This window comes from Cetorhinus maximus, chromosome 5, assembly GCF_964194155.1.
Source record: "Cetorhinus maximus chromosome 5, sCetMax3.hap1.1, whole genome shotgun sequence".
In the NCBI taxonomy this organism is placed as follows: Eukaryota; Metazoa; Chordata; class Chondrichthyes; order Lamniformes; family Cetorhinidae; genus Cetorhinus; species Cetorhinus maximus.
The window spans coordinates 66,296,368-66,323,707 of record NC_135883.1 but is presented as its reverse complement, the minus strand read 5'-3'; the positions used below and the strand labels follow the sequence as shown (position 1 = coordinate 66,323,707).

The window sequence follows — 27,340 nt, the reverse complement described above, 5'->3', positions numbered from 1 at the left end:
ATGTGGTGGCGTGCCTCCTGATGGCGGTAAAGTGCCGACCGGGAGTGTAGCTTAATTGGCCGAGCCACTGAAGTTCCTACCGCTGCTAATATCCCATGGCGGTGGGAAGACATCGACTTCCCTTCCCAACACCTTCCACTGGCATTTTTCAGGGTTTTCTACCTGATCTCCAGCACTAGCAGCATTTTGTCCCCCCCATCTGCTCTCAGGTTTGATGTACAGATGGAAACAGTATCGGTGAGGCAGATTCTGCCTGACCTGTTGAGTGTTTCCGGTGTTCCCTGTTTTCATTATTGAGTCTTAGCCATCTCCATCCAGGCTGCTCTCCATACTGAACTTGACCAGAAGATGTGCCTCAGTTCCCAAAAAGGATCACCCTTCTCTGTGCTTCTTTGTTTACTTCAGCAGCTCTCATTTGTTGCTTTATTACAGCAGTATAGGACAGCTCTAAGGTCAGTGAGTTCCTCCTTCAGAGCTGCTGGTATTGTATAACCCACCCCTTCAGCTCCACGGCTAGAAATTCAACTTGGGTAACAGCGTAGAGCCCCATCATATATTCAACTCTAATGAAGTTATCGGAATGGGCAGCCAATGTCAAAACAACTCCTTATGCTAATTGCCAAGAGGGAGCGCTAAGCCATCATGGAAATGAGCTAACTTCACATTATAGCACAAGGTCTGAAGTTCCATGTGCTTCAGGCCCAAGCCAATGTAACACTACTTTGCATTCTGGCTCTGGATCCAGCCTTTTGTGTCTAACCGGAATTTGCAACTTCCACTTCGGACACACCAATAGGACTGAGGATCCTCCACTTTGGAGGGCTGGATGTTAAGTTGCTGATGCACATCTCATCCTTTGCTACCCCCCCACTGTAGCCAATATGCTACCTTATGTCCCAGTGGCCAGTGGCCATGTCTGAGGTGCAGGTGAGGCAATCCTTAACAGTGACTCCTCACAGGCTCCAAAACCCAGAGGACATTGACCAAGAGCAGCTAGCAGCTGAGCAGTCAGAGCAGAAATGGGAGCACCCTGCACCTATCTCTGCTGGAGCCACAGGAATTACACCATATAGGAGCTCTAGTAAGAGGAAGAGCAAGGATTTGTTCATGGGTGTGTTCTACAATGTTAGAAGGTTAATATTCTGTTTAATTTGTGAGCTGCATAAATAGTATCAGTTTCCCATGTTATTGGATCCAGGCCACCAGGTTGTTGGGATTTATGGATCTGAGTTGCACGCTTGTTGTGGAATGGCCAAGTGGGCACCTTAGACAGAGTAGGTCAGCAGATACTTCTTAGGTGGAACAAATTCTATTTATTTACACAGATGCTCATCAGCTACACTTGTGCGCTTTAAAATCTAACTCTTTCTCCACATTATAGGCTACTGAGGTAGCCCGCGCTACTCTGCTGTTGGATACTAAGATCATGTGATCTTCCATTATAACATTCTCCTCAAAAGTACATTACACATCAGATTACCATATGTGTTGTCCCTTTTTGGTTGCTGCCTGACAAGTGGCCTTTTCACTTGTGATGAATGGTAAGGTGTGAATAATGCCTAGTAACACAAGGCTGTGAAAGGGGTAGTTGGTTGTTCACAGGGCTGGATGAGTTTAGCATATGGTGATTCGATGGGTGGACTGATGGAATGTAAGTGAACCTCTCAATACTGAGAGCATCTGGGCAGCACTGTGCATTGCTGCTGGTACCTTGGCAGCATCACAGTCCATCTCCTTCTCCTCTTGGAATGATTTGAAAAGGCTCTGTGAATTAGGCCTTGTTTTTTCTCCTGGTCCAAGCCTCTCTGCTGGGCGATGTTGTGCAGGGCACAGCACATCGCCACCATTCTGGAGACCCTGGCTGATGCATCATGAAGAGAGCCTCAATTTCTATCCAGGCTCCTGAAAATCATCTTCAGCATGGTGATGGCTTGTTCAATGGCACACCTAGTTGTCATATGGCTTTCATTGTATCACTGCTGGGCCTCGTTGGTTGGGGTCCTCATGGGTGACCTCAGCCACATTTTAAGTGGGTATCCCTTATCTCCAAGCTGCCAGTCTGTAACTGTGAAGAGATCAGGCAGGGTGAACTGCTACCAGGTCAGAGCATCACGACAGCTCCCAGGAATCTTTTTGCAAACCTGCTTTAAGATCTTTTTGTCATTGAGCACCAGCTGCACATTGATAGAATGGAAGTGTTGGTGGTTGATGAATCCTCCCCAGGACTAGGGAATTCCTAAATTGCCACATGTGTGCAGCTGATGATGCCCTGTACCTGTGGGAAACCAGTTGGAGCTGCAAGCCAGAGTGCCCACAGTCTGACTGGCATCAGTGCGGGACAAGGTTGACACAATTGACAGCCCTGGCAAACAAGCTAGCAGTGATCTGGGTTTTGCATTCATGAGACACTGACTGAGATCCTGTAGGTATCTCCCTCTGGAAAGATTCAGAGGCGAAGACATCGGGGGTGGTGGTGAGCATACCAGCCACTGGTAATGGCCATCATGTCCAGCTGGCAGCTAGCCTTGTTCCTACAGGTTGTAAAGGACTGCCACCACCTGACACAACATCCTGAGTCTCTTGAGTCTTGAGACTGGTGTTCCAATCTGTTGAGAAATTGTATCTTCTGCCTGTAGACCCTGTGTGCTGGGTATGGCCTCCTATAGTTACACCTCTCTGTCGCTCACCACTCTCCTGTGGAGCAGCAGGTCTGTCTGCTGGTGTTGTTAGTTCTGCTTCTGCTCCTGGTGTTCCTGCTAGTGTTGATGCTACTTGCTGGGCATCTTGGTCCTCAGCTGAGGCCCATAGTAAAATATTATAACCAGGAGCCATGTTATTGATCTGAGATGAGAGCTCTAAAGTACAGAGCAGACCTATAAGCCTCCAAAGTTGTGAAAGTTACCTCTGAGTACAAGTACTGTGAATGACACCTTCCACATAAACAAGCAAGAAAGCAGTCGTGAGGTTTCAGTACTTAGTGGCACATTCCTCTGTCATGGCTTCAGCCCCCACTATTACCGGTGTTCTCACCTTTTTTTTCCGAAATGTTCCAGGAAGCTTGTGAAACCCGTGGGCCCATAGTTAAACTGTAAAAGCCATGTTCGCATCACTGTAAATGAGCGATTAACATATGTTAATTGACAGCCTGTCTCTCCTGAACTGGTTGCTCACAGGCTGCCTAACATGCTGGAGTGAAACCTGGATGCCAGCAGGTTGGGGCCAGTTTCCTGAGGCAGGTCCTCTCGATTTCACCAATTTTAACCCATCAGCTGCTCCCAAGCCGACACGCACCTGAAAGGTATAATTTCCTCGAGTGTTAACTAACTCGTTTTAAGTGGAGGGATGCATCACAGTCCTGCCTTCATCCAGCATTCAACCTGTCATGCATCATTGTGAAGGGATCCCGGGCGGACCCCTGGCTGATTTGGTGAAATCAGTTAACAGCACAGATTAGTGTACAAGTATGATATTCTCTTGGTAGATATGTTCAATGTCACACTATCCAATCTGTTCACCCCAGAGCCATCAAATACAACAGCATGTTTATAGTTTTAATAATCTTTTCTAAATTGTTCACTGTGATTGTCTCATCCAATTAATATGTGTGACATGGATTCTGTTTCAATAGCTATAAACATGATTCAGTGTTTATCAATATTTGCATTCTGGTGACAATTCCACTGCCTGTGCTAATACATTCAAGAAATGAGAACCGAGACTCTGATGATAGGTCATCAACCTGAAAAGTTAATTCTGTTTAGATGCTATCTGACCTGCTGAGTATTTCCAGCACTCTCTGTTTCATTTTGCATTGCAGCATCTGCAGTATTTTGCTTGTATACTCATGCTAAAGGTTGACTTATTCACAAAGGATTATGACGGAGTAAGGAATGACAGAAAAACAAATATTGTAACAATCCACATCATGTGAAATGTAAGAGTTTTTTATAGATCTATTGTGTGCCCTTCCAGCTGGAGCAGCAGTCAGACAACCCCAGGCCAAAGATTGTGATCTTTTCCCCCATGAATGTTAATAGTCTGAAAATCATGATCTCTGTGTCCATGATATCTTGCAATGCAATCACTGCAAATGACAGTGAAGTGCAGGAGAATTACTCTGAAGTGTGAAGAAGCATTGCTTTGAATAGTGAGGTGTGTTCCCCTGTTGGGATGTCTATATTCAAGGATGTGTTATTGAAAGAAATGTTAGCTTAACCTCTACAATATTAAATCTTGTTATGCGTTTGACAAACGAGAGGAAATTCTGAGCATTCTCTCATTTCCTGACATGTAGTTTAAGGATGGTGTTGAGATATTTAGCAGCAAAATCTGTGAAAAAGTTTCAGTGAATGGATTTATGGCAACATTTTCTTCTTTCTCTAGTCAACTGTAAAACCACGAACATCCAATTAATTATGTTTGAACTAGGGGTTTCTGACAGCTGATCTCTTTCTTCTGATCCTAAATCACTTTTATATCAATACCAATATTTTGGTTTTATCTATGTGTGTTAGAGAAAATATTTTAATCTTTTTAGTATTAGGTACATTTCTGTTCATGATACCAAGAAAATGCTGTGCTCAGCACAAGAAGATATTAATAATAACTGGGGAAGACCAGCTCATTCTAGTTGGTGAAGATTGCTTCGTCTTTGAATGTGTGATGTATTGTGATATGCAAAAGTAAGGGAGCAGGCTGGAGAACTTCCAGTGACTTCTCATTTACCATCCACTAGCAGTCATGTCTGAAACATGGTATTGAGAAATGAACGATTGTGGCAAGAAGCTGCTTTCAGTTGTAGTATTTTTTTTATTACATATGTGCTGCTAATACTGAGCATCAGGATATAATGATAATGAAAAGAAGTTTTCCAGAAACCTTCACCCGCTAGCGTAAAATACCATGAATTAAGCATTACAGTTGATCAGCCCCTGCTCCGGAATGCCTCAAAAATGAGAATGCAGTAAACAACACAATGCCATACAGGGTTGTTTTTCCTCAGTTGAAATTACAACAGACAGTAAACAAAAATTAAAGGGGTACAACACAGGCTCTAAAATATTTCACTCTGTGTTCCATGAGCTATTTCAGTTGAATCTTCAACAGCAAATCGGAGAAATGATTGGTTTTAGTCAATCTCCCGCCGTGGCACCCTAAAGTAGGCTGGAGTGCATGTGTGTAAATGCTTGGGGAGACGGTGGTGTAGTGGTAACGTCATTGGACTAGTAATTCCAGATCCACAGCAATGTGGTTGACTCCTAACTGCCCTCTAAAATGGCCTAACAAGCCACTCAGGGAAATTAGGGGTGGGCAACAAAAGCTGGACTTGCCAGTGACACCCACATCCCATGAAAGAATAAAGAAAAAAAAATGCTTAGAGTATCACAGTAAAGTAGGTGAGCTGCAGGCGCAAGTTGCCACGTGGGATTATGATGTCTTGGCAATTTTGGAAACCTGGCTCAAATAATGGCGGGAATGGCATCTCAACATTCCTGGCTAAATATATTCATCAGAAATAAGGGAGGAAAGAAAGGAGGGGCTTTGGTAGTATTGACCAAGATACTGTTATAATCCTATAGAGGGATGACATGCTTGACGGGTCTAAGACAGAACCTATTTAGAGTTAAGAAGCAGAACAGAAGCAGTATATTATAAAAGACCTAATTATGGGAAGCTAATGGATCAGCAAATCTGAAAGCAAAATTCAAAAATATGCAAAAATAAGAGAGTAATGATAGTGAAAAGTTCAATTATCTTAATATAAACTTGGGGGAAATGCAGGACAAAAAGCCTTAAATGTGTATGCTCTTGTTTGGTATGTTTCAAATCCAATGGGGAAGGGAGCAGTGTTGGATCTAGCTCTGGGGAATGACATGGAGAAAATGTAGCATGTTTCAGTGGTAGCGCATTTGGGAAACAGTGATCATAATACCAATAGGTTTAGTTATGGAAAAAGGAAAGGAACAATAACATATGAAGATACTCAACTGGAAGAGAGCTATTTTCAGTGAGTTGGAAAGGAATCTGGCCAAGGTGGAGTCAAAGGTTATCAGGTATTAAAGTAGATAAGCAATGGGAGGCCTTCAAAGAAGAGATAGCTTGGGTACAGACTGGATTAGGATGATCTAACTTTTTCATGTGGAATGCTACGTTTCAAAGTTTTTCTCACTCAAGGGGCCAATGAGCAAACTTCGGAGGGAGTCTCGGGGTGCTCACTCACTCACCCTCACCCACTGTGAGTGGAGTTGAGAGTGCATGATGATGTGGGTGGGTGAGGGTGAATGAGAACCCTGATACTGAGAGTGAGACAGACCTATGGACACACACTGTGCCTGCACACACACTCGCCTCACACTCTCTCTCTCCCTCTCCTCTCTCACAGCCCCCCACACTCTCTCACACAACAATATATTTCCAAGTCAGGTTGGTGAATGACTTGGAGGGGAACTTCCAGGTGGTGGTGTTCCCATCCAGCTGCTGCCCTTGTCCTTCTAGATGGCAGCAGCTGTGGGTTTGGAAGGTGCTGTCGATGGAACCTTAGTGAGTTGTTGCAGTGCATCTTGTAGATAGGAACATAGGACTTAGGAGCAGGAGTAGCCCATTCAGCCGAAATTGACCTGCTCTTGTAGCAACAGTATTTATATGGCTGGTTCAGTTCAGTTTCTGGTCAATGGTAACCCCCAGGATGTTGCTGGTGGGGAATTCAGTGATGGTAATGCCATTGAATATCAAGAAGCGATGGTTGGATTCCCTCTTGTTAGAGATGGTCATTGCCCAGTACCTGTATGGTGCGAATGTTACTTGCCATTTGTCAGCCCAAGCCTGGATATTGTCCAGGTCTTGCTGCATTTGGACAAGGACTGCTTCAGCATGTGAGGAGTCATGAATGTTGTTGAACATTGTGCAATCATCAGCGAATATCCCCACTTCTGGCCTTATGATGGAAGGAAGGTCATTGATGAAGCAGCTGAAGATGGTTGAGCCTAGGACACTACCCTGAGGAACTCCTGCAGTGATGTCCTGGAGCTGAGATGATTGATCACCAACAACCACAGCCATCTTCCTTTGTGCCAGGTATGACTCCAGCCAGCGGATAATTTTCCCCCTGATTCCCATTGACTCCAGTTTTACTAGGGCCACACTTAGTCAACTGCTGCCTTGATGTCAAGGGCAGTCACTCCCACCTCACCTCCGGAGTTCAGCTCTTTTGTCTATGTTTGAACCAAGGCTGGAATGAGGTCAGGAGCTGAGTGGCCCTGGCAGAACCCAAACTGAGAGTCAGTGAGCAGGTTATTGCTGCGTACAAGTGCTGCTTGATAGCACTGTCGACAATGCTTCCCATCTTGTATTAAAAGCTTGCGTATGTAGGAACATCATTTAATGACAATAAGATGTTAAAAAACTACTTTGGAATCACATAAGCGTATTCCTCACACAGCTCATTCACATGAGCCACGTAGTTAATTAACACTGCCATCTGCTGTTTCTCTCAGCATCATACATGCCTCAGTTGAAAATGTCATCGAGTTCTCAATTCCTTCCAAGCTTGTAACAGGTCATGACTTAAAATCAGGTAAACGGTTCTGGTTTTGGTTCAATCCACAAGTTGTATTTTATTATGCTGGTGAAAATAGTTTACATAATTAATTAAGTAGATTCATGAAGACAAGCAGCGACAGCATTGAGCCAAATTTGTATTTGTGATGCCTCATGTGTGTTGGTATTGGTACATTATTTATTTGCATTTTTTTGTTTACAAGATTTGATCCATTGAATATTTTTGAAGCCTATGTAGTTCTCCAATTGATTGCAGGATGTAAATCAGATTTAATTGCATTAAAAGAAGCTGGGGTTGTTTTCCTTAGATGAAAGAAGGTTAGGGGGAGATTTAAAAGAGGTTTCAAGGTTATCACAGGTTTAAAAGAGTTGAGTGGCAGAAACTGTCTCCACTGGCAGATGAGTCAGTAGCCAGAGGATACAGCTTGGCCCAAGAGCCGGAGGGGAAAAGAGGAGAAGCTTTTGTAATCAGCAAGTAGTTATGATCTGGGATGCACTTTCTGAAGAGGTGCTAGAAACAGAAGCGATAGGAACTTTCAAAAAGCAAGTGGATGTCTACTTGAAAAGGAAAAAAATTGTAAGCTAGGGGGCAAGAAGAGGGAAATTGTGCTAATTGGATATTTCACTCAAATAATTGGCACAGGAACGATGAACCAAATGGCCTCTTTCTGTTCCATCAGGATCGATGGTCATGAGTTTGCAACGTTAGAATCAGCAATTTGCAATTACAATTTTGCAACAATTGTGGTGGGGGTGGGGGCGGGGGCGGGGACGGGGGAGGGGGGTGGTTTGGTGGTGGGGGGTGGTGGGGTCTGCTAACCGTTAATTCACACTGCAAATTGAGGTTGGAGCTGGAGGGCCTTCACCACCTGCTTCCGGTTCGTCATCCACATTCCCACCGGATCCTGAAAAACCCCAACTTTTAATTTTAAGTATCCATGAATAGCAAGTGATTTGCAACTGGAGCCTACTGAGTGCTACATAAAATTGCTGAGGCAGTAAAGCAATTCCAGCAACAGTTTTAGTAAAGCTTCCAAATGGAGGAAGGGTCAATACTAATTCAAGCTTCAGATGTACTAGGTCAGGAAAAACAAAGGGAAACTGTTTTGAAAATAACTAGTTATGTTTGGAAGTTGGTGTGTTGCCAGTATTTAATTACACACTGAATAGTATGAAGAAAGGAGAATATCTCAGGACGTAGCGCACATGGTGGAATATTCCAGGAAGGAGGACCGCAGAAATTCAGTGCCTGCTGAAAATAGATCATTGATGGTGTATTTTTCTTTTCAACACTTTCTGTCAAGTGGACAATGTTTTAGGATAAGTTTTCTGAAAAATGTAGAGTGAAGAGTTAACATCAGAAATATAGCTGATGTAATAATGATGTCAGATCACATGACTGAGAAGTAAGCGCGATCTGGAAGGAGAAGCTCCAGCCCCATGTAGAGGTCCAAAATGTGTAAATACTTGCTGTAAATAAAGAGTAACGGTTTTAAGAAACTACAGACTCGAGCAGCATACTTTGGGAGAAAAGACAATCACCAAAACCCCTAGCTAGAACCTGACCACACAACAAAACATGGTGGCAGCGAGTAAAAGACGCAGCAGCTCTTAAAAATAAGATAAAGGGCTAGCAAGAAAAGAGATCCTCAAAGGAAGAACAAAAGAAAAAAATGCAAGACTCACCAAGACATTGGAACATCACATGAGCAGCAGATACAAGCTGAGGCACAGACCTGGAGACCAGACAGCAGCGAGCACAGGCCCAAAGCAGCAAGCAGAAGCACAGAAGGACTCTGCAGAAGCAAGGAATCCACTCTACTACCTCCAGAGCCATTTCAAAGTATAAAAGTCTTCCAGCAAGCCCAGAACTGGAACAACTGGAAAAAAAGGTTCACAAGGTACAGAACTGCTTCAGGGTGACACAAAACAGATCAAAAACACCAGATCAGTATACTACTTTATGCAGTGGGATATTTCATTGATTACATGATGGCAAGGCAGGAGGTTGATGAGATTTCAATTTTTTATGAAGTCCCGCCAGCTTTCGACTCTTATTTCAGTGTCCATCGGAATTTATTAATAGAGAGGGTTAAATTTAATAAGAGAAAAAAAAGACCAGGTTAAAGCATGCATTCATACATCAATGATTTGTATAGACTAGCAGGGAACTGCGATTATGGAATCTTAAAGGGTGAGCTGATTCGCGACAGAATTGTAGTCGGTGCCTAGACAAAGCATTATCAGATCTCTTAGGGACAAGAGAGGATTTAACACTAGTAAAGGCAGTGCAGATTGCAAGGCAACAGTAACATCACCCAGTATACTTGCCCGATATCCAAAGTATGAGCCATCAATGGAGAACCACATCTGATGGCCATGAGCTCATGCAGTGCCTGCAATAACTGTCTATCCACAATGGATAAACATGGCTGAGGTGGCGAAAGGAGCTGGGGGGGGGGGGGGGGGGGGCAAGGTGGGATGTGGTGAGATCTCTTCTGGCAATTAGTTGCTTGAAAATTGGCCCCTTAAATGTTTTCATTTTTCCTGCTTCTTTTTGTGAATTCTCCCCCATGAGGTTTGAGTATAAGCTACCTTATTTTGTAAATGTTTTCATACATTTGAAGATCCTTTGACCTCTGTTGAGAAGCCTCTTTTCTGGCACCCTTGTGGCACCCAACAGAAGACCAGGTAAGAAAATGTAAATGAAAGCAAATAATAATGAAGCCAGAACTGATATAACATTGAAGGAGATTGTGCAGATTGATAATAATTGTGAGTAGTGGTTGGGGGTAACAGGGCAAGTATGGCTGCAACAGAGGCTGCTGTGAGGAGCCCCAATCTTAAGTACAATAATGACTAAGAATGTGGAATAAGTGTTATAAAGTTTTAAATAAAAATGGTTGGATCACTGGCTGGAAATAGCCTGTTAAAAAAGAGAGACTTGCATTGATAGAGCACCTTTCATGACCTTGATACATCTCAAATCATTTTATATCCAATCAGATACTATTTTTGAAGTGTAGTCACTGTTGTAAAGTAGGAAATTTGGCAGCCAATTTGTGCACAGCAAGCTCCCACAAACAGCAATGTGATAATGATCAGATATTCTGTTTTTAGTGATGTTGATTGAGGACTAAATATTGGCCAGGACACTGAGGATAACTCCCCTGCTCTTTGAAAAAGATGTTTCAAACTGCCTAGGGACCGGTTAAATAGAAATCCGAACATCTTGTTTTAACCAATAGAACCATGTCACAAAATTTCACTTTTTTTAACAAAACAAATTTTATTGTATATAAAATACTTAAACAAAACAAGCACCGGTAACTTAACAATATGGTTTATAACTATGTATGTTATGCACTCGGTCTTATTTCTTACTTGCCCCAAGAATTCTCTTATAAGATACATCAATCTTAAAGTTATTTACTTCTGTAGGGACCACCCGTGGGTATGCCACAGTCATTTGGAGAATTCTCTTCAGCTCCAGCTATCCTCAGAGGTAAAAATGTAATTTACCATCTCTTGACTGTGGATGCCTCAGTCCCTTGCTCTGGTTACTTTTTCAATGCTTCCAAGCTGATCTGCTTGTTGCTTTTTTTAACCACAAGACTCTGTAGGGGCCACTCTAGGTTCTCCCACTAGTTTCAAACTAGGCAATCTTCCACCTTCTGTTCCATCACAAAATTCAAACTGAGATTAAGCCTCATCTACATTCCACACAGTCAATGATGAAGTTAGGGTTTTACTCTGACTGCAGTGCAGGTCTATCTAACAATCAATTACTTTGGCTATCTCTAAGTGAGCTGCAAACCGCACACACCAGCTTCAAGGCACAACTAACGCTCTCAGCAAACACCTAGATAAATTGAAACCAGAGAACATCCTCTAATTCCACCCATCTCCATGACAATGTAGCATGTTCTGGGCTGTCCTCAAACTGACCTTTAGATTGATTATCCCTCATTTATAATTTCTTCTTTGATCTGATGAAGTAACTTGGTTTACAACCATTCAGGGTTTACTGAATGTTTTTAAAGTAATTTAGCTCTACCTCCCAAATAAAAACATCTCTCTGGACTGCCCTTGTTCTTGCAAGGATGACAGATATAATGTCAGACATAAAAAAGTCAAAGTAATATAATAACACACATTAAATTCTGCTCCTTTACACAGATGGGAATCAGTGTAGTGGATTGCTCTGTTGCTGGACTAGGTGGTTGTCCTTATGCTGATGGTGCTTCTGGAAACGTATCAACAGAAGATGTCGTGTATATGCTAAGTGGCTTGGGTATTCGCACGGTGAGTTGACTTGCGAATTAGTCTTGAATAATATTTCTAAAATAAACTGCTTTTGGACTTCTTCCTAAAATACTTAAACAGTGCAAATTCTGTTTTTATAATGTTTTTAAGGATATGTATCTAAGAAGAGAAACAAAACCCTTCAATGATTCATGAGATCCATTTTCCTGATCTTTTTCATGGAAACACCAATGTCCCTTGGTATAACTATCAGGATAAAGGGAATGGAGAGCTGGCATGCCAGAGGTTCAAAAAATGTGTTATATGTTGGGTACAATCAGTTTAACTGGGTAAAAAAGACAAAAAACATTAAGGCAAGAAATTGGTCCATGCAGCCGAAAGTGTGTCACTGCCCACACTGGGTAAAGTTTGCAGCCTTTACCAATTAGACACTTTACATATGCAGATAAGACATTTGAAGCTCCCCGCTTCCCCAGATCAGGTTGCCCCGAGGCTTAGAAATCACATGCAAAAGGTAAAAAAAACCTGTATTGAATGTGGAACTAGGAGGAAGCGATCGCCGCAGCAACCCCTCTACCCTATCGCAGCTGGTTCCCCAGCCCATTTCTCCCTTGTTCTTAGCCCCAGCCCTTGACTTCCCTCCCCTGATCCTGGATCGCTGCGACTCTCAGCTGGGGCTCCCATTTCTGACTGTCATGATTCCCAGTCCTGACATTCATCTCCCCCTCCCTCGGCCCCAACAACCAGTGACACAATCTCCCTCCCCCGACAACCTAACTCCGAGACTCAAATTTTCACATCAGGTCCATTATAAACTTGGGGAGTATGCGCCCCAAGCCCATTCAGGTCCAGGGGAAAAAGTTCTGGGTTCAGGTAATTTAAAATGCAGCTGTAATACAAGATTTAAGGCACTAGACAGATAAGCTTTGATGAACTGAAGTTTTTCTTCATTGTCTTTTCTTATTAGAAGCTTAGAATATATGTTGTGTCATCTTTAGCAGTGTCAAATTACAGATCACAGGACCTTTCTTTCACTAAAACGCACGCTTCCTTCTATTAAGATGTCCTAAGACAGGCATTATGATACCTTTCACAGTAGTCTCATGGAAGAACTAGCATCAACATTAAATGATGAGCTTCACTGAGTAGTTGTAAGAGGACCACATCTCAATGTTACAGACAAAAACTGAGCTATCATTTTAATTATGCTCTGACACGATGGTACTGTTATTGAGTGCCTCACTGTTCGTTTGATGTAGAATACTTGAACTTAAACGATTGATATTTCTAGCTTACCATGTTACAAATTTGATTTACGGGGTAGTTTTCTAACTTTTCTGTTCCAACAGGAAACCTTCACACCAGAAGTCATATCAAAAATCTGGGCAAGCAGTACATATAGTTCCTGACCATTGTTTTTTATCTTGATCATTCTAAGGCTATAATATGTAATTTGATATGTGATCTTATCACTATGGCTACAATGAAAACTGGCTTTCAGTAGCTAATCGCATTTTATCCACTCTTCTTTTTCATGAGTTCTCTGCCTGAAGGCAGGTCCAACCCACAGCGCCACAACCTCCACCATGGGTAGGACAAGGAGACAGGTCCCGAATCCACCCCAGCTGGAACAGGGATTGAACTCCATGTTCATGTATCTGATCCATACTGGCTGTCCAGCCAACTGAGCCAGAGTTGTTGTGACAACATACACTTTTATACAGGGCATTGGTGAGATTGCATCTCGAATACTGTGTGCAGTTTAGGTCTCCTTATTTAAGGAAGGATGTAAATGCATTGGAGGCAGTTCAGAAGAGGTTCACTGGATTGATACCTGGAAACAGTGGGTTGTCTTATGAGGAAAGGTTGAACAGACTGGGCTTATTTCCACTGGAGTTTAGAAGAGTGAGAAGTGACTTGATTGAAGTATATAAGATCCTGAACGGTATTGATAAAGTGGATGTGGAAAGGATGTTTCCTCTTCTGGGTGAGTCCAGAACTGGGGCACTGTTTAAAAATTTGGGGCTGCCCTTATAGGACAGAGATGAGGGAAAATTCTTTCTCTGAGGGCTGTGCGACTTTTGAACTCTCTGCCTCAGGAGGCAGGGTCACTGAATATTTTTAAGGCCGAGGTAGGTAGATTCTTGTTAAGTAAGGGAATCAAAGGGTATTAGGGTTAGATGGGAATGTGGAACTTGAAACACAAACAGATCAGCCATGATCTTATTGAATGGTGGAGCAGGCTCAAGGGGCCGAATGGCCCACTTCTGCTCCTTGTTCATATGTTATTTTTTTTTACAAGCATGTTGTAGTAGTCTGGACCTATGGATAGTGATGGCAGAGGTTCCAATTTCTTTCCAGCGTGTGCCTGACCAGGAATCTCTCCCCATCTTACCACCTGCCATTGGCATGTGTTGGAAGGATTTGCAAGTTGAATCTTAGCCTGTTAGGCCGTGTTATGAACACATCTTCCTGGGTCATCAAGTCCTGGAGTAGAACTTGAACCTGGAGCTTCTGGCTCAGAGGCAGGGATGTGACCCACTGAGCCACTCTGAACTCCACTTTACGCATTGCAAATCAATAAAAAATCAATAAATGAAAAATCATTTTGTTAAATTTAATTTATTGTTATACCCCTGAGACCAAGAAATAAATTGACACAAAATAGGCTTTCTGAAAACATATTAGCTACACCCACACTTGCATTGTCAAATTAAGTCTCAATTTTAATTATTGTGACTTAAATAGGAGATAAATAACAAATGGTAAATTAATTCCAGAGCTGGAGGTGCTGTTGAATAAGAGCACTTGCTGCAAATCTCTGAAAGTGCAGGCATTTTGTGCTGGTATAATCTCTCAATGATTAGACCACTAGCATAAATGAACTCCATGTCGATGACTCATTGAAGACTTGAATCAAATGAGATACTTCAGGCTTTGAGGATTGGACTCTCTTTCAAATACAACATTTATACATTGCTCCATTTCGTTCGATCTTTCTGTTACATAGCATCTTGTACAATGAGATTCGACTGATAACCTCCTCCCAGGGCCTCTGCAGGTGCTGCTTTATAACCCATTTCTAGGAAGTGTTTGACAGCAGCCAACACTGAGCTTTTTATTTCACTTTCCTCCCTTCGGGGAATCACCTGGGCTTCACCAATGGAGAGGCACATCTGAATCATATTGTAGTAACCAACTCCAGAAAATATCTTTGCTGAATACTGAGGGAATGGGGGGGGGGGAGAGAATAGTTCAAGCTCCAGTATAGTACATTGCTTTTTCTAATTACCTGTGCACCATTTGGGGGTAGGTTTTTCCCTTAACTGCTAGTTTCACATATTGTAAGTGCATGACTGAAACTCGGGTGATTGGTCCCTCTGGTTTTCTATCCGTTTATAGGGAAGTAGTATCGTGTTTATGAGAAATAGCTGGACTCTTTCTTGGTGTCTGCAAACATTCCAAGAATTAGGTGTGTTTGTCAGTAAATCGCAGGCTGCATCAGAAACACAAAAAAATGATCAGCAGGAAAGTAGGAATATTTCCACTCCATTAGGCTGGCTCCAGTGCTCAAATCCAGAATACACATTTCACCACTTTCTATCCCATTTCAGCCTCCGACAATTCAACTCCCTGGCATTATGAGCCTGATTGCATCCTTGGAGAGTCCATTCCAAATATTGGCCCCGCTGTTGTGTGAAATGGTTATATCTGATCTGCCCATTCGCCTTTCCGTTTCTGGGCAGATCTTCACCATACCTGTTGAGAATGTTCTCACAGCTCTAGTGGAATTGCTCTCTCCTCTGATGGTTCACTCAGTTCTATCTGTTTGTGCTGTTAAATTTACAGTTCTGACCTCTTGCTCCCCCTCTTTGTTATAACCCTAAGTTACTGTTCTTTGGCAAAGATATGGCTTCAAGGACACTCATCACCTAGATTTCACTGCACTTTTCATGTAACTTGTCACCTGGAAGGAACATGTAGGCAGCTTCTCCCTTAACCTTAGTGAAGACTCGTCTGTGTTTGCCAGATTAGTGTCACAGTTGTAGCTATACACAAATATGAAGCAGCTACAAGCACACCCAGGAAAAGGATAAATGCTTCAACAGCAACTTGAATTTATATAGTGCCTATAACGTAATAAAACATCCCATGGTGCTTCACAGGAGCATTATAAAACCAAGTTTGACACTAAGGCACAAAAGAAACTATTAGCTCAGGTGTGACCAAAAGCTTGGTCAAAGATGTAGGTTTGAAGGAGGAGGGATAGGTAGAGAGGCAGAGAGGTTTGAGGAGGGAATTACAAAGCCTAGGGTCATGGCAACAGAAGGCGCGGCCACCAATGGTAGAGCAATGAAAATAAAGGATGCTGAAGAGGCCCGAATTGAAGGAACACATATATCTCAAAATACTGTAAGGCTGAAAGAATTTAGAGATATGGGGGAGAATTTTGGCTGGGCGGGAGCAAGCGTGGGCGGGCCAATTAAGGTCCGCTCAGCGTGACGCACGCCTGACGTCACCGTGCGTCATTTTACATGTCAGCAAGCGGAGCCTGCCCCCACCGCCCGCCGACCAGAAGATTCAGGCTGTGGAGATTTAAGGCCATGATGTGACTTGAAAACACAGATGAGTATTTTTAAATTGATGGATTGCTGAACCGGAAGCCAAAAGATATCACTTTCTTGAATGAGCTAAAGTGTGACTTTGGTCAGGCCTTTGCTACCAGAAACTGGGATAATGATGTGACACATTTTGTTGCAATGCTTAGTTTGTTATGTTGTTATTCTTGTAGAAAACCTTTTCTTTTGTACCTTTCTTCGTATGTTCTTACTCGAAGGCCTTGTAATTGAACAGAGGATAGAACTTCTATGAGGATTGTGCCAATTTCTGGCTATTAATCTGGCAGATCAGTGGAAATCCAGAGAAGAGGTTGAAAAATGCTGTTTGCAACATTTTGCCAATGTTTCGTCCGATATTTTGCCCAAGTTACAACAGGAGATCAGGAGAACACCAATGGAAATTTCACTGCCAAATTTTACTCTCAACAGCTTCAGGAGCTCACTGTCCACCTTCATTTCTGTTTGCAAAGGACACATTTTTAAAACTTCTCCCCATCTATTGCAGCTCAGGTTACTTTGGGAGGAAACATTCAGGAAACCGGAGCACAAAGAAAATCAAGTTTTTCAGCTAATTTTCACCATTCCGAATTTTTCATCTATATGCCTTGAATTAACCAATTAGATATGTACCAGGACAGCTTTTCCTCACGCTGTTTCACTCCAGCGTTACTCATTGTGTGTTGTTGCTCTGTCCTCGAGTTGACTGAAACTGATTTCTGGGTTCAGCTCATTTGCAAGCCCTGATCTTCCTAATTTTCACAGTGCTAGTGGCTGTTATCTGTGGAAACTTCATACTGCTGCTCAGGAACAGCAACCAGATGGGCTCTACGCTTGCTGATCCTAGTTGCTGACCCTATATTGGTCAGGCATCTTACCTTTCTCGAGTGGAGGTCTTTTGGGTCAGTAGGTAGTGGCTCTGCCTCTGAGCTTGAAGCTCTGGGTTCAATTTCCACTCCAAGGCATGTTGGCTACAGAAGGAGCGTTCATAAACACAGTTGATTATAATATAAAAACAAAAAGCTAAAAGCTACTGCGGATGCTGGAAATCCAAAACAAAAACAGAATTACCTGGAAAAACTCAGCAGGTCTGGCAGCATCGGCGGAGAAGAAATCAGTTAACGTTTCGAACCTTCATGGCCCTTCGGCAGAACTGAAGCATAGTTAGAAGAAGGGAGAAATATAAACTGGTTTAAGGTGGGTGGGGTGGGGGGTGGGGGGGAAGAGAGACATTGAGGGTGTGGTGATTGTGGAGATGAGCAGATAATCAAAAGATGTCACAGACAAAAGGGTCAAAGAGGTGTTGAAGGTGGTGATATTTGTCTAAGAAAAGTGCTAATTAAGAATGGAAGACAGGATATTCAAAGTACAGCTCTAGTGGGGGTGGGGTGGAAAGACTAACAAGGTTTTAGTTTTAGATTTAAAAATAATGGAAATAGGTGGGGAAAGAAGAATCTATATAAATTATTGAAAAAAAAAGCAGGGGGGTGGGGGGTGGAATCGGCGTGGGGATGGGGGGAGGGGGAGTTTAAGATCTAAAGTTGTTGAATTCAATATTCAGCCCGGAAGGCTGTAAAGTGCCTAGTCGGAAGATGAGGTGCTGTTCCTCCAGTTTGCGTTGGGCTTCACTGGAACAATGCAGCAAGCCAAGGACAGACATGTGGGCAAGAGAACAGGGTGGAGTGTTAAAATGGCAAGCGACAGGGAGGTTTGGGTCTTTCTTGCGGACAGACCGCAGGTGTTCCGCAAAACGGTCGCCCAGTTTGCGTTTGGTCTCTCCAATGTAGAGGAGACCGCATTGGGAGCAACGAATGCAGTAGACTAAGTTAGGGGAAATGCAAGTGAAATGCTGCTTCACTTGAAAGGAGTGTTTGGGCCCTTGGACGGTGAGGAGAGAGGAAGTGAAGAGGCAGGTGTTGCATCTTCTGCGTGGGCATGGGGAGGTGCCATAAGTGGGGGTTGAGGAGTAGGGGGTGATGGAGGAGTGGACCAGGGTGTCCCGGAGGGAACGATCCCTACGGAATGCTGTCAGGGGGGGTGAAGGGAAGATGTGTTTGGTGGTGGCATCATGCTGGAGTTGGCGGAAATGGCGGAGGATGATCCTTTGAATGCGGAGGCTGGTGGGGTGATAAGTGAGGACAAGGGGGACCCTATCATGTTTTTGGGAAGGAGGAGAAGGCGTGAGGGAGGATGCGCGGGATATGGGCTGGACACGGTTGAGGGCCCTGTCAACGACCGTGGATGGAAAACCTCGGTTAAGGAAGAAGGAGGACATGTCAGAGGAGCTGTTTTTGAAGGTAGCATCATCAGAACAGATGCGACGGAGGCGAAGGAACTGAGAGAATGGGATGGAGTCTTTACAAGAAGCGGGGTGTGAGGAGCTGTAGTCGAGGTAGCTGTGGGAGTCGGTAGGCTTGTAATGGATATTGGTGGACAGTCTATCATCAGAAATTGAGACAGAGAGGTCAAGGAAGGGAAGAGAAGTGTCAGAGATGGACCATGTGAAGATGATGGAGGGGTGGAGATTGGAAGCAAAATTAATAAATTTTTCCAGGTCCCGACGAGAGCATGAAGCAGCACCGAAGTAATCATCGATGTACCGGAGAAAGAGTTGTGGGAGGGGGCCGGAGTATTATCTGCTCATCTCCACAATCACCACACCCTCAATGTCTCTCTCCCCCACTCCCCCCCCCCCCCACCGCCCCCCTCGAAACGTTAACTGATTTCTTCTCCGCCGATGCTGCCAGACCTGCTGAGTTTTTCCAGGTAATTCTGTTTCTGTTTTGGATTTCCAGCATCCGCAGTAGCTTTTAGCTTTTTGTTTTTATCTTTGTGTTTAATTGACTGCCACCTCTCTTCAAGAAATGCCCTCTTTGAAGAAGTACGGTTCTGTCCTCCGACAGGATTTCCGACTGTCTCTTCTGCCCTGCTCACCTTCATTGCTTTCCATTTCTCTCCTGGTGTTTGACAAGGTGTTTACTAGAACCCGCTTTCACAGCCATATCTCCTTTCTCAGTGACTGTCTCCGTCTCCGACTCACCCCACGTGGATTTCAACTGAAATTCCATCCCTCTTGTTTCGAACCCACCCAGGATTACAGGTATCTCCGGGACATAAAACGTTTCTCGGACTGCTGTTCCCGTCGCATTCTGAGATCCACACTCAGTGCCATGCGCCGCCATATGAACACACTCGACCTCTCCCTCCAGCAGCACCGCCGCACCCTTTCTCAAAGCTGCGCGTGCCCCCAGTTTCATTTTATTCTTCGCCTCATCCGTCGCCTCAACAAGAAACTTTTTCTCTTTCTCTCAAGTGCTAAGGAACGCAAGCTCCAACAACTCATCGACTCCAACACCCATCTGGGACCCTCCACCCCTGCTTGTCCCTCCATCCTCACCCCATCTTCCAATCCCAGCCCCAGCCGCGTATTCACTATACCCCCTGACCTTCCCCTCTCCGATGCTGAACGTTCAGTGCTCAGCAAAGGACTTAGTTTCATACCCTTACGCCCTCATCTCAATGAATTTCGGGCTCGGCATGATGCTGAACTCTTCTTCCGCCGTCTTCGTCTCCGTGCTCACTTCTTTGGGCAGGAGTCCTCTCCCCGTTCAACGGATCCTTTTACCCACCTCCAATATTCTCCCTCCACTTGGACCCCTCCCTCTGGATTCTTACCTTCTCTTGATCTTTTCATTGAGAACTGTCGGCGTGACATTAGCCGTCTCAATTTCTCTGCTCCTCTCACCCATTCTAATCTGTCTCTCTCTGAACTCACTGCACTCCGTTCTCTCAGGTCCAACCCCAACATTGTCATCAAACCTGCTGACAAGGGTGGTACTGTTGTTGTCTGGCGCATTGACCTCTACCTCGCGGACCTCATCTCCTCTGGAAATCTTCCTCCCACAGCTTCCAACTTGATAGTCGCCCAACCTCGGACGGCCCGCTTCTACCTCCTACCCAAAATCCACAAACAGAACTGTCCTGGCAGACCGATCGTGTCAGCCTGTTCCTGCCCCATGGAACTCATTTCTCGTTATTTTGACTCCCTTCCCTCTCCCCTTGTCCAGTCCCTTCCCACCTACATCCGTGATTCCTCTGACACCTTACGTCACATCAACAATTTCCAGTTCCCTGGCCCCAACCGCTTCCTCTTCACCATGGATGTCCAATCCCTCTACACCTCCATCCCCCACCAGGATGGTCTGAGGGCCCTTAGCTTCTTCCTTGAACAGAGGCCCCAACAATCCCCATCCACCACTACTCTCCTCCATCTGGCTGAACTTGTTCTCACACTGAACAATTTCTCCTTTAACTCCTCTCACTTCCTCCAAATAAAAGGTGTGGCTATGGGTACCCGCATGGGCCCCAGCTATGCCTGTCTCTTTATGGGGTATGTGGAACATTCCTTGTTCCAGTCCTACTCCGGCCCCCTCCCACAACTCTTTCTTCGGTACATCGATAATTACTTCGGTGCTGCTTCATGCTCTTGTTGGGACCTGGAAAAATTTATTAATTTTGCTTCCAATCTCCACCCCTCCATCATCTTCACATGGTCCATCTCTGGCACTTCTCTTCCCTTCCTTGACCTCTCTGTCTCAATTTCTGATGATAGACTGTCCACCAATATCCATTACAAGCCTACCGACTCCCACAGCTACCTCGACTACAGCTCCTCACACCCCGCTTCTTGTAAAGACTCCATCCCATTCTCTCAGTTCCTTCGCCTCCGTCGCATCTGTTCTGATGACGCTACCTTCAAGAACAGTTCCTCTGACATGTCCTCCTTCTTCCTTAACCGAGGTTTTCCATCCACGGTCGTTGACAGGGCCCTCAACCGTGTCCGGCCCATATCCCGCGCATCCTCCCTCACGCCTTCTCCTCCTTCCCAGAAACATGATAGAGTCCCCCTTGTCCTCACTTATCACCCCACCAGCCTCCGCATTCAAAGGATCATCCTCCGCCATTTCCGCCAACTCCAGCAGGATGCCACCACCAAACACATCTTCCCTTCACCCCCCTTGACGGCATTCCGTAGGGATCGTTCCCTCCGGGACACCCTGGTCCACTCCTCCATCACCCCCTACTCCTCAACCCCCACTTATGGCACCTCCCCATGCCCACGCAGAAGATGCAACACCTGCCTCTTCACTTCCTCTCTCCTCACCGTCCAAGGGCCCAAACACTCCTTTCAAGTGAAGCAGCATTTCACTTGCATTTCCCCTAACTTAGTCTACTGCATTCGTTGCTCCCAATGCGGTCTCCTTTACATTGGAGAGACCAAACGCAAACTGGGCGACCGTTTTGCGGAACACCTGCGGTCTGTCCGCAAGAAAGACCCAAACCTCCCTGTCGCTTGCCATTTTAACACTCCACCCTGTTCTCTTGCCCACATGTCTGTCCTTGGCTTGCTGCATTATTCCAGTGAAGCCCAAGGCAAACTGGAGGAACAGCACCTCATCTTCCGACTAGGCACTTTACAGCCTTCCAGGCTGAATATTGAATTCAACAAGTTTAGATCTTAAACTCCCCCTTCCCGCATCCCCACCCCGTTTCTACCCACCCCCCCCCGCTTTTTTTTCAATAATTTATATAGATTCTTCTTTCCCCACCTACTTCCATTATTTTTAAATCTAAAACTAAAACCTTGTTAGTCTTTCCACCCCACCCCCACTAGAGCTGTACTTTGAATATCCTGTCTTCCATTCTTAATTAGCACTTTTCTTAGACAAATATCACCACCTTCAACACCTCTTTGACCCTTTTGTCTGTGACATCTTTTGATTATCTGCTCATCTCCACAATCACCACACCCTCAATGTCTCTCTCCCCCCCCACCCCACCCCCGCCCCACCCATCTTAAACCAGTTTATATTTCTCCCTTCTTCTAACTATGCTTCAGTTCTGCCGAAGGGCCATGAAGGCTCGAAACGTTAACTGATTTCTTCTCCGCCGATGCTGCCAGACCTGCTGAGTTTTTCCAGGTAATACAGCTGATTATCAGCCTGTTAATCCTCCCAATCCTTTACCACTACAACCCAAAGGGGGGAAAAATAGTGTTTGTTGGCAACAGCGCTCTGATCTGTGGGGGGCAAGACAGAGGCCCAACAAATGATGTGGAAGGTGCTCCGGGCCAACTTTCCATGTGACTTAAATGTATCTGTCCATTTCGTGTGCAGCTCTCCAACACCGTCCAGAACTCGTGAAGCACAATATGTGCTGAGTCCTTTCTTAATGGATCACCACTCCTTTCTCCTGCTTTGCAGCTGGGAAATAGACTTACATGGGACACAAGACGCCGTCATCTAAAGTCTCATTGCAATTTCCTGTTAGAACTACAGAAATACATGTAGAATGAAAGCTCAATGAGCAGGCGCACATTTTGTGAATTAATGGTCCTGATGCAGTCCCTCACTCAATGAGAGGGTGTTTTCTGTGTGTGGTAATGCACCTAATTTGCACTACAGGATTTAAGCAGATACTCTAGCCTGGAAATTTCACTGTGGTACAAAGGGAGAGCTGTGTTGTTGGCGGTGCTGTCATTTGGATTAAGATGCTAAACTGAAGCTCCATTTACCCATTCGTAGACATAAAAGATCCCATTGCATTTTCAAAGAATAGTAGGAGAATGCTCCTCATGTTCAATCCAGGATTTGTCACTCAGCCAACACCACCACAACCAATGCACAATTTGGATTCTACCAGAACTAATCTGCTGCAGGCCTCATCACAGCCAAACATTGATGAACACAAGAACTGAATTCCAGCAATGAGATAAAATTAAGGCAGCACTTGACCAAGTGTGGCACCAAGGAGCTCTAGCATGACTGAAGTCAATAGGAATCAGGGGGAAAGCTCTCCAATGGCTTGAGTGATAGTTAGCATAAAGGAAGATGGTCATAGTTGTTGGAGGGCAATCATCTCATCCCCAGAATACACTGCAGGAATGCCTCAGGACACTGTCCTAGCCCCCACTATTTTCAACTACTTCTTCAATGACCTTCCCTCCAACTTAAGGTCAGAAGGGGGGCAGTTCGCTAATGATCGCACACTACCCCGTTCCACTTGCACTTCCTCAAATACTGAAGCAGTCCTTAACTGCATGCAGCAAGACCTGAACAACACTTAGGTTTGGGCTGATAAATGACAAATAACATTCACATCACAGAAGTGTCATGCAATGATCATCTCCAACCAGAGAGAGCATTATCACCACCACTTCATACTCAGTGGCATTAATCAAATCATAGATAGAATGATGGATCATAGAATAGTTACAGCACAGAAGGAGGCCATTCAGCCCATCGTGATCATACCAGCGCTCTGCAAGAACAATTCAGTTGGTCCCACTGCAATGGCCTTTCCCTGCAGCCTGCAAATTTTTCTCTTCTGGTGCTTGTCCAGTTTAATTTTGAAAGCTATGATTGAATCTGCCTTCACCATACTCTCAGGCAGTGCATTCTAGATCCTAACCAGTCACTGTGTAAAAAAAAAACCCATTTGCATGTCATCATTGCTTCTTTTACCAATCAACTTAAATGAGTTTCCTCTGGTTCTCAACCCTTCTGCCAACGGGAACAATTCCTATCTACTCTGTCTAGACCCCTCATGATTTTGCACATGTCTATCAAATCTCCTCCCCAACTTCTCCAATTCTACCCACATAACTGAAGTTCCTCATCCCTGGAACCTTTCCTGTAAATATTTTATGCACACTGCACTTTAGGAAGGATGTGAATGGTTTGGAGATCATGTAGAAAAGATTTATGAGAGTGGTTCCAAGGATGAGGGACTTCAGTTACATGGATAGACTAGAGAATTTGCTTGTTCTCCTTAGAGAAGAGAAGGTTGAGGGGAGATTTATAGAGGTGTTCAAAATCATTTGGGTGGCAGTGTTGTCTAGACAGAGTAGATAGGGAGAAACTGTACCCATTGGCAGAATGGTCGAGAACCAGAGAACACCAATTTAAAATGATTTACAAAAGAACCAAAGGCGACATGAGGGAAACATTTTTTAACACAACATGTGATTAGGATCTGGAATGTACTGGAATGTGGTAGAGGCAGATCCAATCATGGCTTCCAAAAGGGAATTGGATAAGCATCTAAAGAAAAAAATTGCAGGCCAACGGGGAAAAATGGTGGGGGAGTGGGACCAGCTGAATTATTGTTGCAGAGAACTGGTATGGACATGACAGGCTGAATGGCTGAATGGCCTCCTTCTGTGTTGTAACCATTCCATGATTTTACGTTGTTTCTTCGTGGATTTTGCTAATCAGTCACTAAAGTTAGGGAAACAGTTTGGGACAATGCCCAAGTTCAAGGCTATAAACCTCAAATATAGGTCTGTATTTGATGTACTGAACAAAATCCTGCTTTTCCAATGCCTTTGCAGTTTAGCTTCCAAGTTGATTTTTGTATCTATGTTCAGTTAAATATGACCAGTAGAAAATTTGTAAATGTTTATTGTTAGTGCCATTTTTTAAAGATGTTTTCTTTCTTTTTTGACTCTAGGGAGTAGATTTAAGCAAGTTAATGGAAGCTGGTCACTTTATCTGTAAAGCACTGAACAGGAAGACCAACTCGAAAGTAGCTCAGGCCTGTTACAAGCCATGATATGGAGCTCAACAGACATTCCATGCTGCAAGTACTTAAGCCATAATATTTAATGTTATTACTAAACTCAACGTTGCACTGGAGCACTTGAAATAATGTGATGTGCCATGGTGGGATACCTCGCATGTTTGTGTGAGCAGAGTCAGATGAAACATGGGTGAATGAGCCATTTATATTTGGTGCCAGCAGCCAAGCAAACACTTATTGTAATACATCATCCTTCTGCCAGTATAGCTTACAGAACAATCAAGGGTCAAAGATAGAATGGGAGATATAAGTAACAGTATCTGCAATTTTTGTCTCCAACACAATTACTCCTCATCAGGACTAACAATGTCATACCACCATCCATTTACTCACCAACTCCCTGTAGATTAACACAGTGGCACACAGACACCTCTCGCTATCTTCACGGTCAGACCTCAGCTTTCACACACTGCAGTACCCCTCAGCCCACAGATGTTTGATGCAAACAGAAATAGTAACAGAATCAGCAACATGTAGCATATATTGCTTTTGAAATTAAACTGTGAGAATATTGGTGTCAGTTATGGAAGTCTTCATGGTTGGTGTGGGGACTCATTTGATGGAAACTCAATTCAGAGAATCTGAGAGCTGGGCTTCATCACATGTACGCCTCATATTTCTAGTGAAGGCCATAGAATTTTCATGTCAGAATCCCCTAATCTTTCTACATCACTCTTGCTTTTAGAGTTACCGTCCCATGATATGAGCTTGTTCTTTCTGCACATTTTATTTAGGCCTTAGGAAGTTTCCTGGCTTTCACAAGCCTCTTTATCTGTATCAGGCATCTAAACAGTTTAAACATTTAGAATCCACTGGACAGTGGGGTGCTCCTATGGGCAATCCTCTAGAGTAGAGACTGGGCCAGGAGTGTCATCTTAGCTGGTAGCCAGCTTGGGAATACAATCTCCTTTGCTTTGGATTCCTTAGGTCAATTGTCATGCAGTAGTAAAATTGTAGGAAGAGATTTTTTTTTAGTTGCATCTAAAGTTTAAGAGGCTGACCTTGATTTTCAGCCTGTTACTTACAGCATGACGGCCTCCAGTATGTAATGCCCTGTATGGCTACGAAGGTGACCATCACGTTCAACCATTATGGCAAAGGTTTACTTCAGGTAGTTATGGGTGCTCTGTTTAATGGGTTGCCATGCATTTGCCAAGGTGACTGATGCACCTTGCAAAAGAGGTCGTATATTCATCACCTTTGACGTTACAGCATGACAGCAGTGAAGCAGGACCATCCATTGTCAGGAGGTTGCTGGTTTCCAGGATGCAATAAATGGCATCTATGTTACTTTCTGGGTTCCATTGGAAACTCTCCACCAGGAAGGGCTTTTAACTTTTCAATGTACACACTTTTTGTGGCAGCATGCAGAGGAGCCTATACGTTGATGACCAATATTTTGGAAATTATAACAATGCTTAATACTTGGAAATTCAGCTCTCTTTGTCCTCTTCAAGGAAGAAAATCACATCTCAAATTTTCATCTGTTTGAAAATGTTTTCTATGGTCTTGCCCACCTTAGCTTGTGACCTCCTCTAACCTACACACCCCAACAAGATCTGCACTTCTATTCTGACCTCTTGCACATTCCCAATTTTAATTGGTCCACTGCTGAGGCAATGCCTTCAGCTGCCCAGGTCCTAAGCTCTGGAATTCCCCTTTTAAACTCTCTGCCTCTCTACCTCTCCTTCCTCCTTTCAGATGCTCCTTAATGCCTCTTTGGGTCATCGTTCTAATACCTTATGTGGCTCAGTATAAAATTTATTTTATAACTCTCCTGTTAAGTGCCTGTGGATGTCTTGCTCTAAGGTACTATATAAATACAAGTTGTTGTAAGGTTGACACGATTCTCCCCTGCTCTTCATGCCAATGAGGCAAGTGGTTCTTCAAGATTGGCCAGGGAGAGTACAATCTCTTAAAGACACGTTTGCCTTGCCTGGACAGGTCAGGGGGGACTCTTTACATTCCAAATCCTGCATCTCAAACAGTCCTGTCCTTTACACCTTCACCATTCCAGCGCCTGGACTTCAACAATGTCGGTGAGCAAGCCTTGGCTCTTTTGGTCATCTGCCTATGTGAAAGAGCATTACGATAGCCGGCACTCAGAGGATCCTCAGTGACTGCTTCAAGGACATCATCACTGAAGCCTGCTCTTTCATATAGCACGGTACACTTTTGGCCTTATCTGTGTCTTCCCCCACTTTCCAATAAAGAGGCCTTTCTTCAATACACTACCCATCCTACAAAATGTCAACACATCA

At 44.1% G+C, this 27,340-nt stretch overlaps 1 protein-coding gene across 1 annotated transcript in view; it reads left to right on the top strand.

Moving 5' to 3' along the window:
• LOC144680687 (hydroxymethylglutaryl-CoA lyase, mitochondrial-like) overlaps positions 1-25,096 on the top strand; it is a 126,627-nt gene extending 101,531 nt beyond the window's left edge. Inside the window, exons 6-7 of the mRNA XM_078541933.1 lie at positions 11,737-11,862; positions 24,951-25,096. Of these exons, the coding sequence (XP_078398059.1) occupies positions 11,737-11,862; positions 24,951-25,052 (228 nt within the window). The 3' untranslated portion in view covers positions 25,053-25,096. The remainder of the gene's footprint in view (positions 1-11,736; positions 11,863-24,950) is intronic.
• The last annotated feature ends 2,244 nt before the right edge of the window (positions 25,097-27,340 follow it).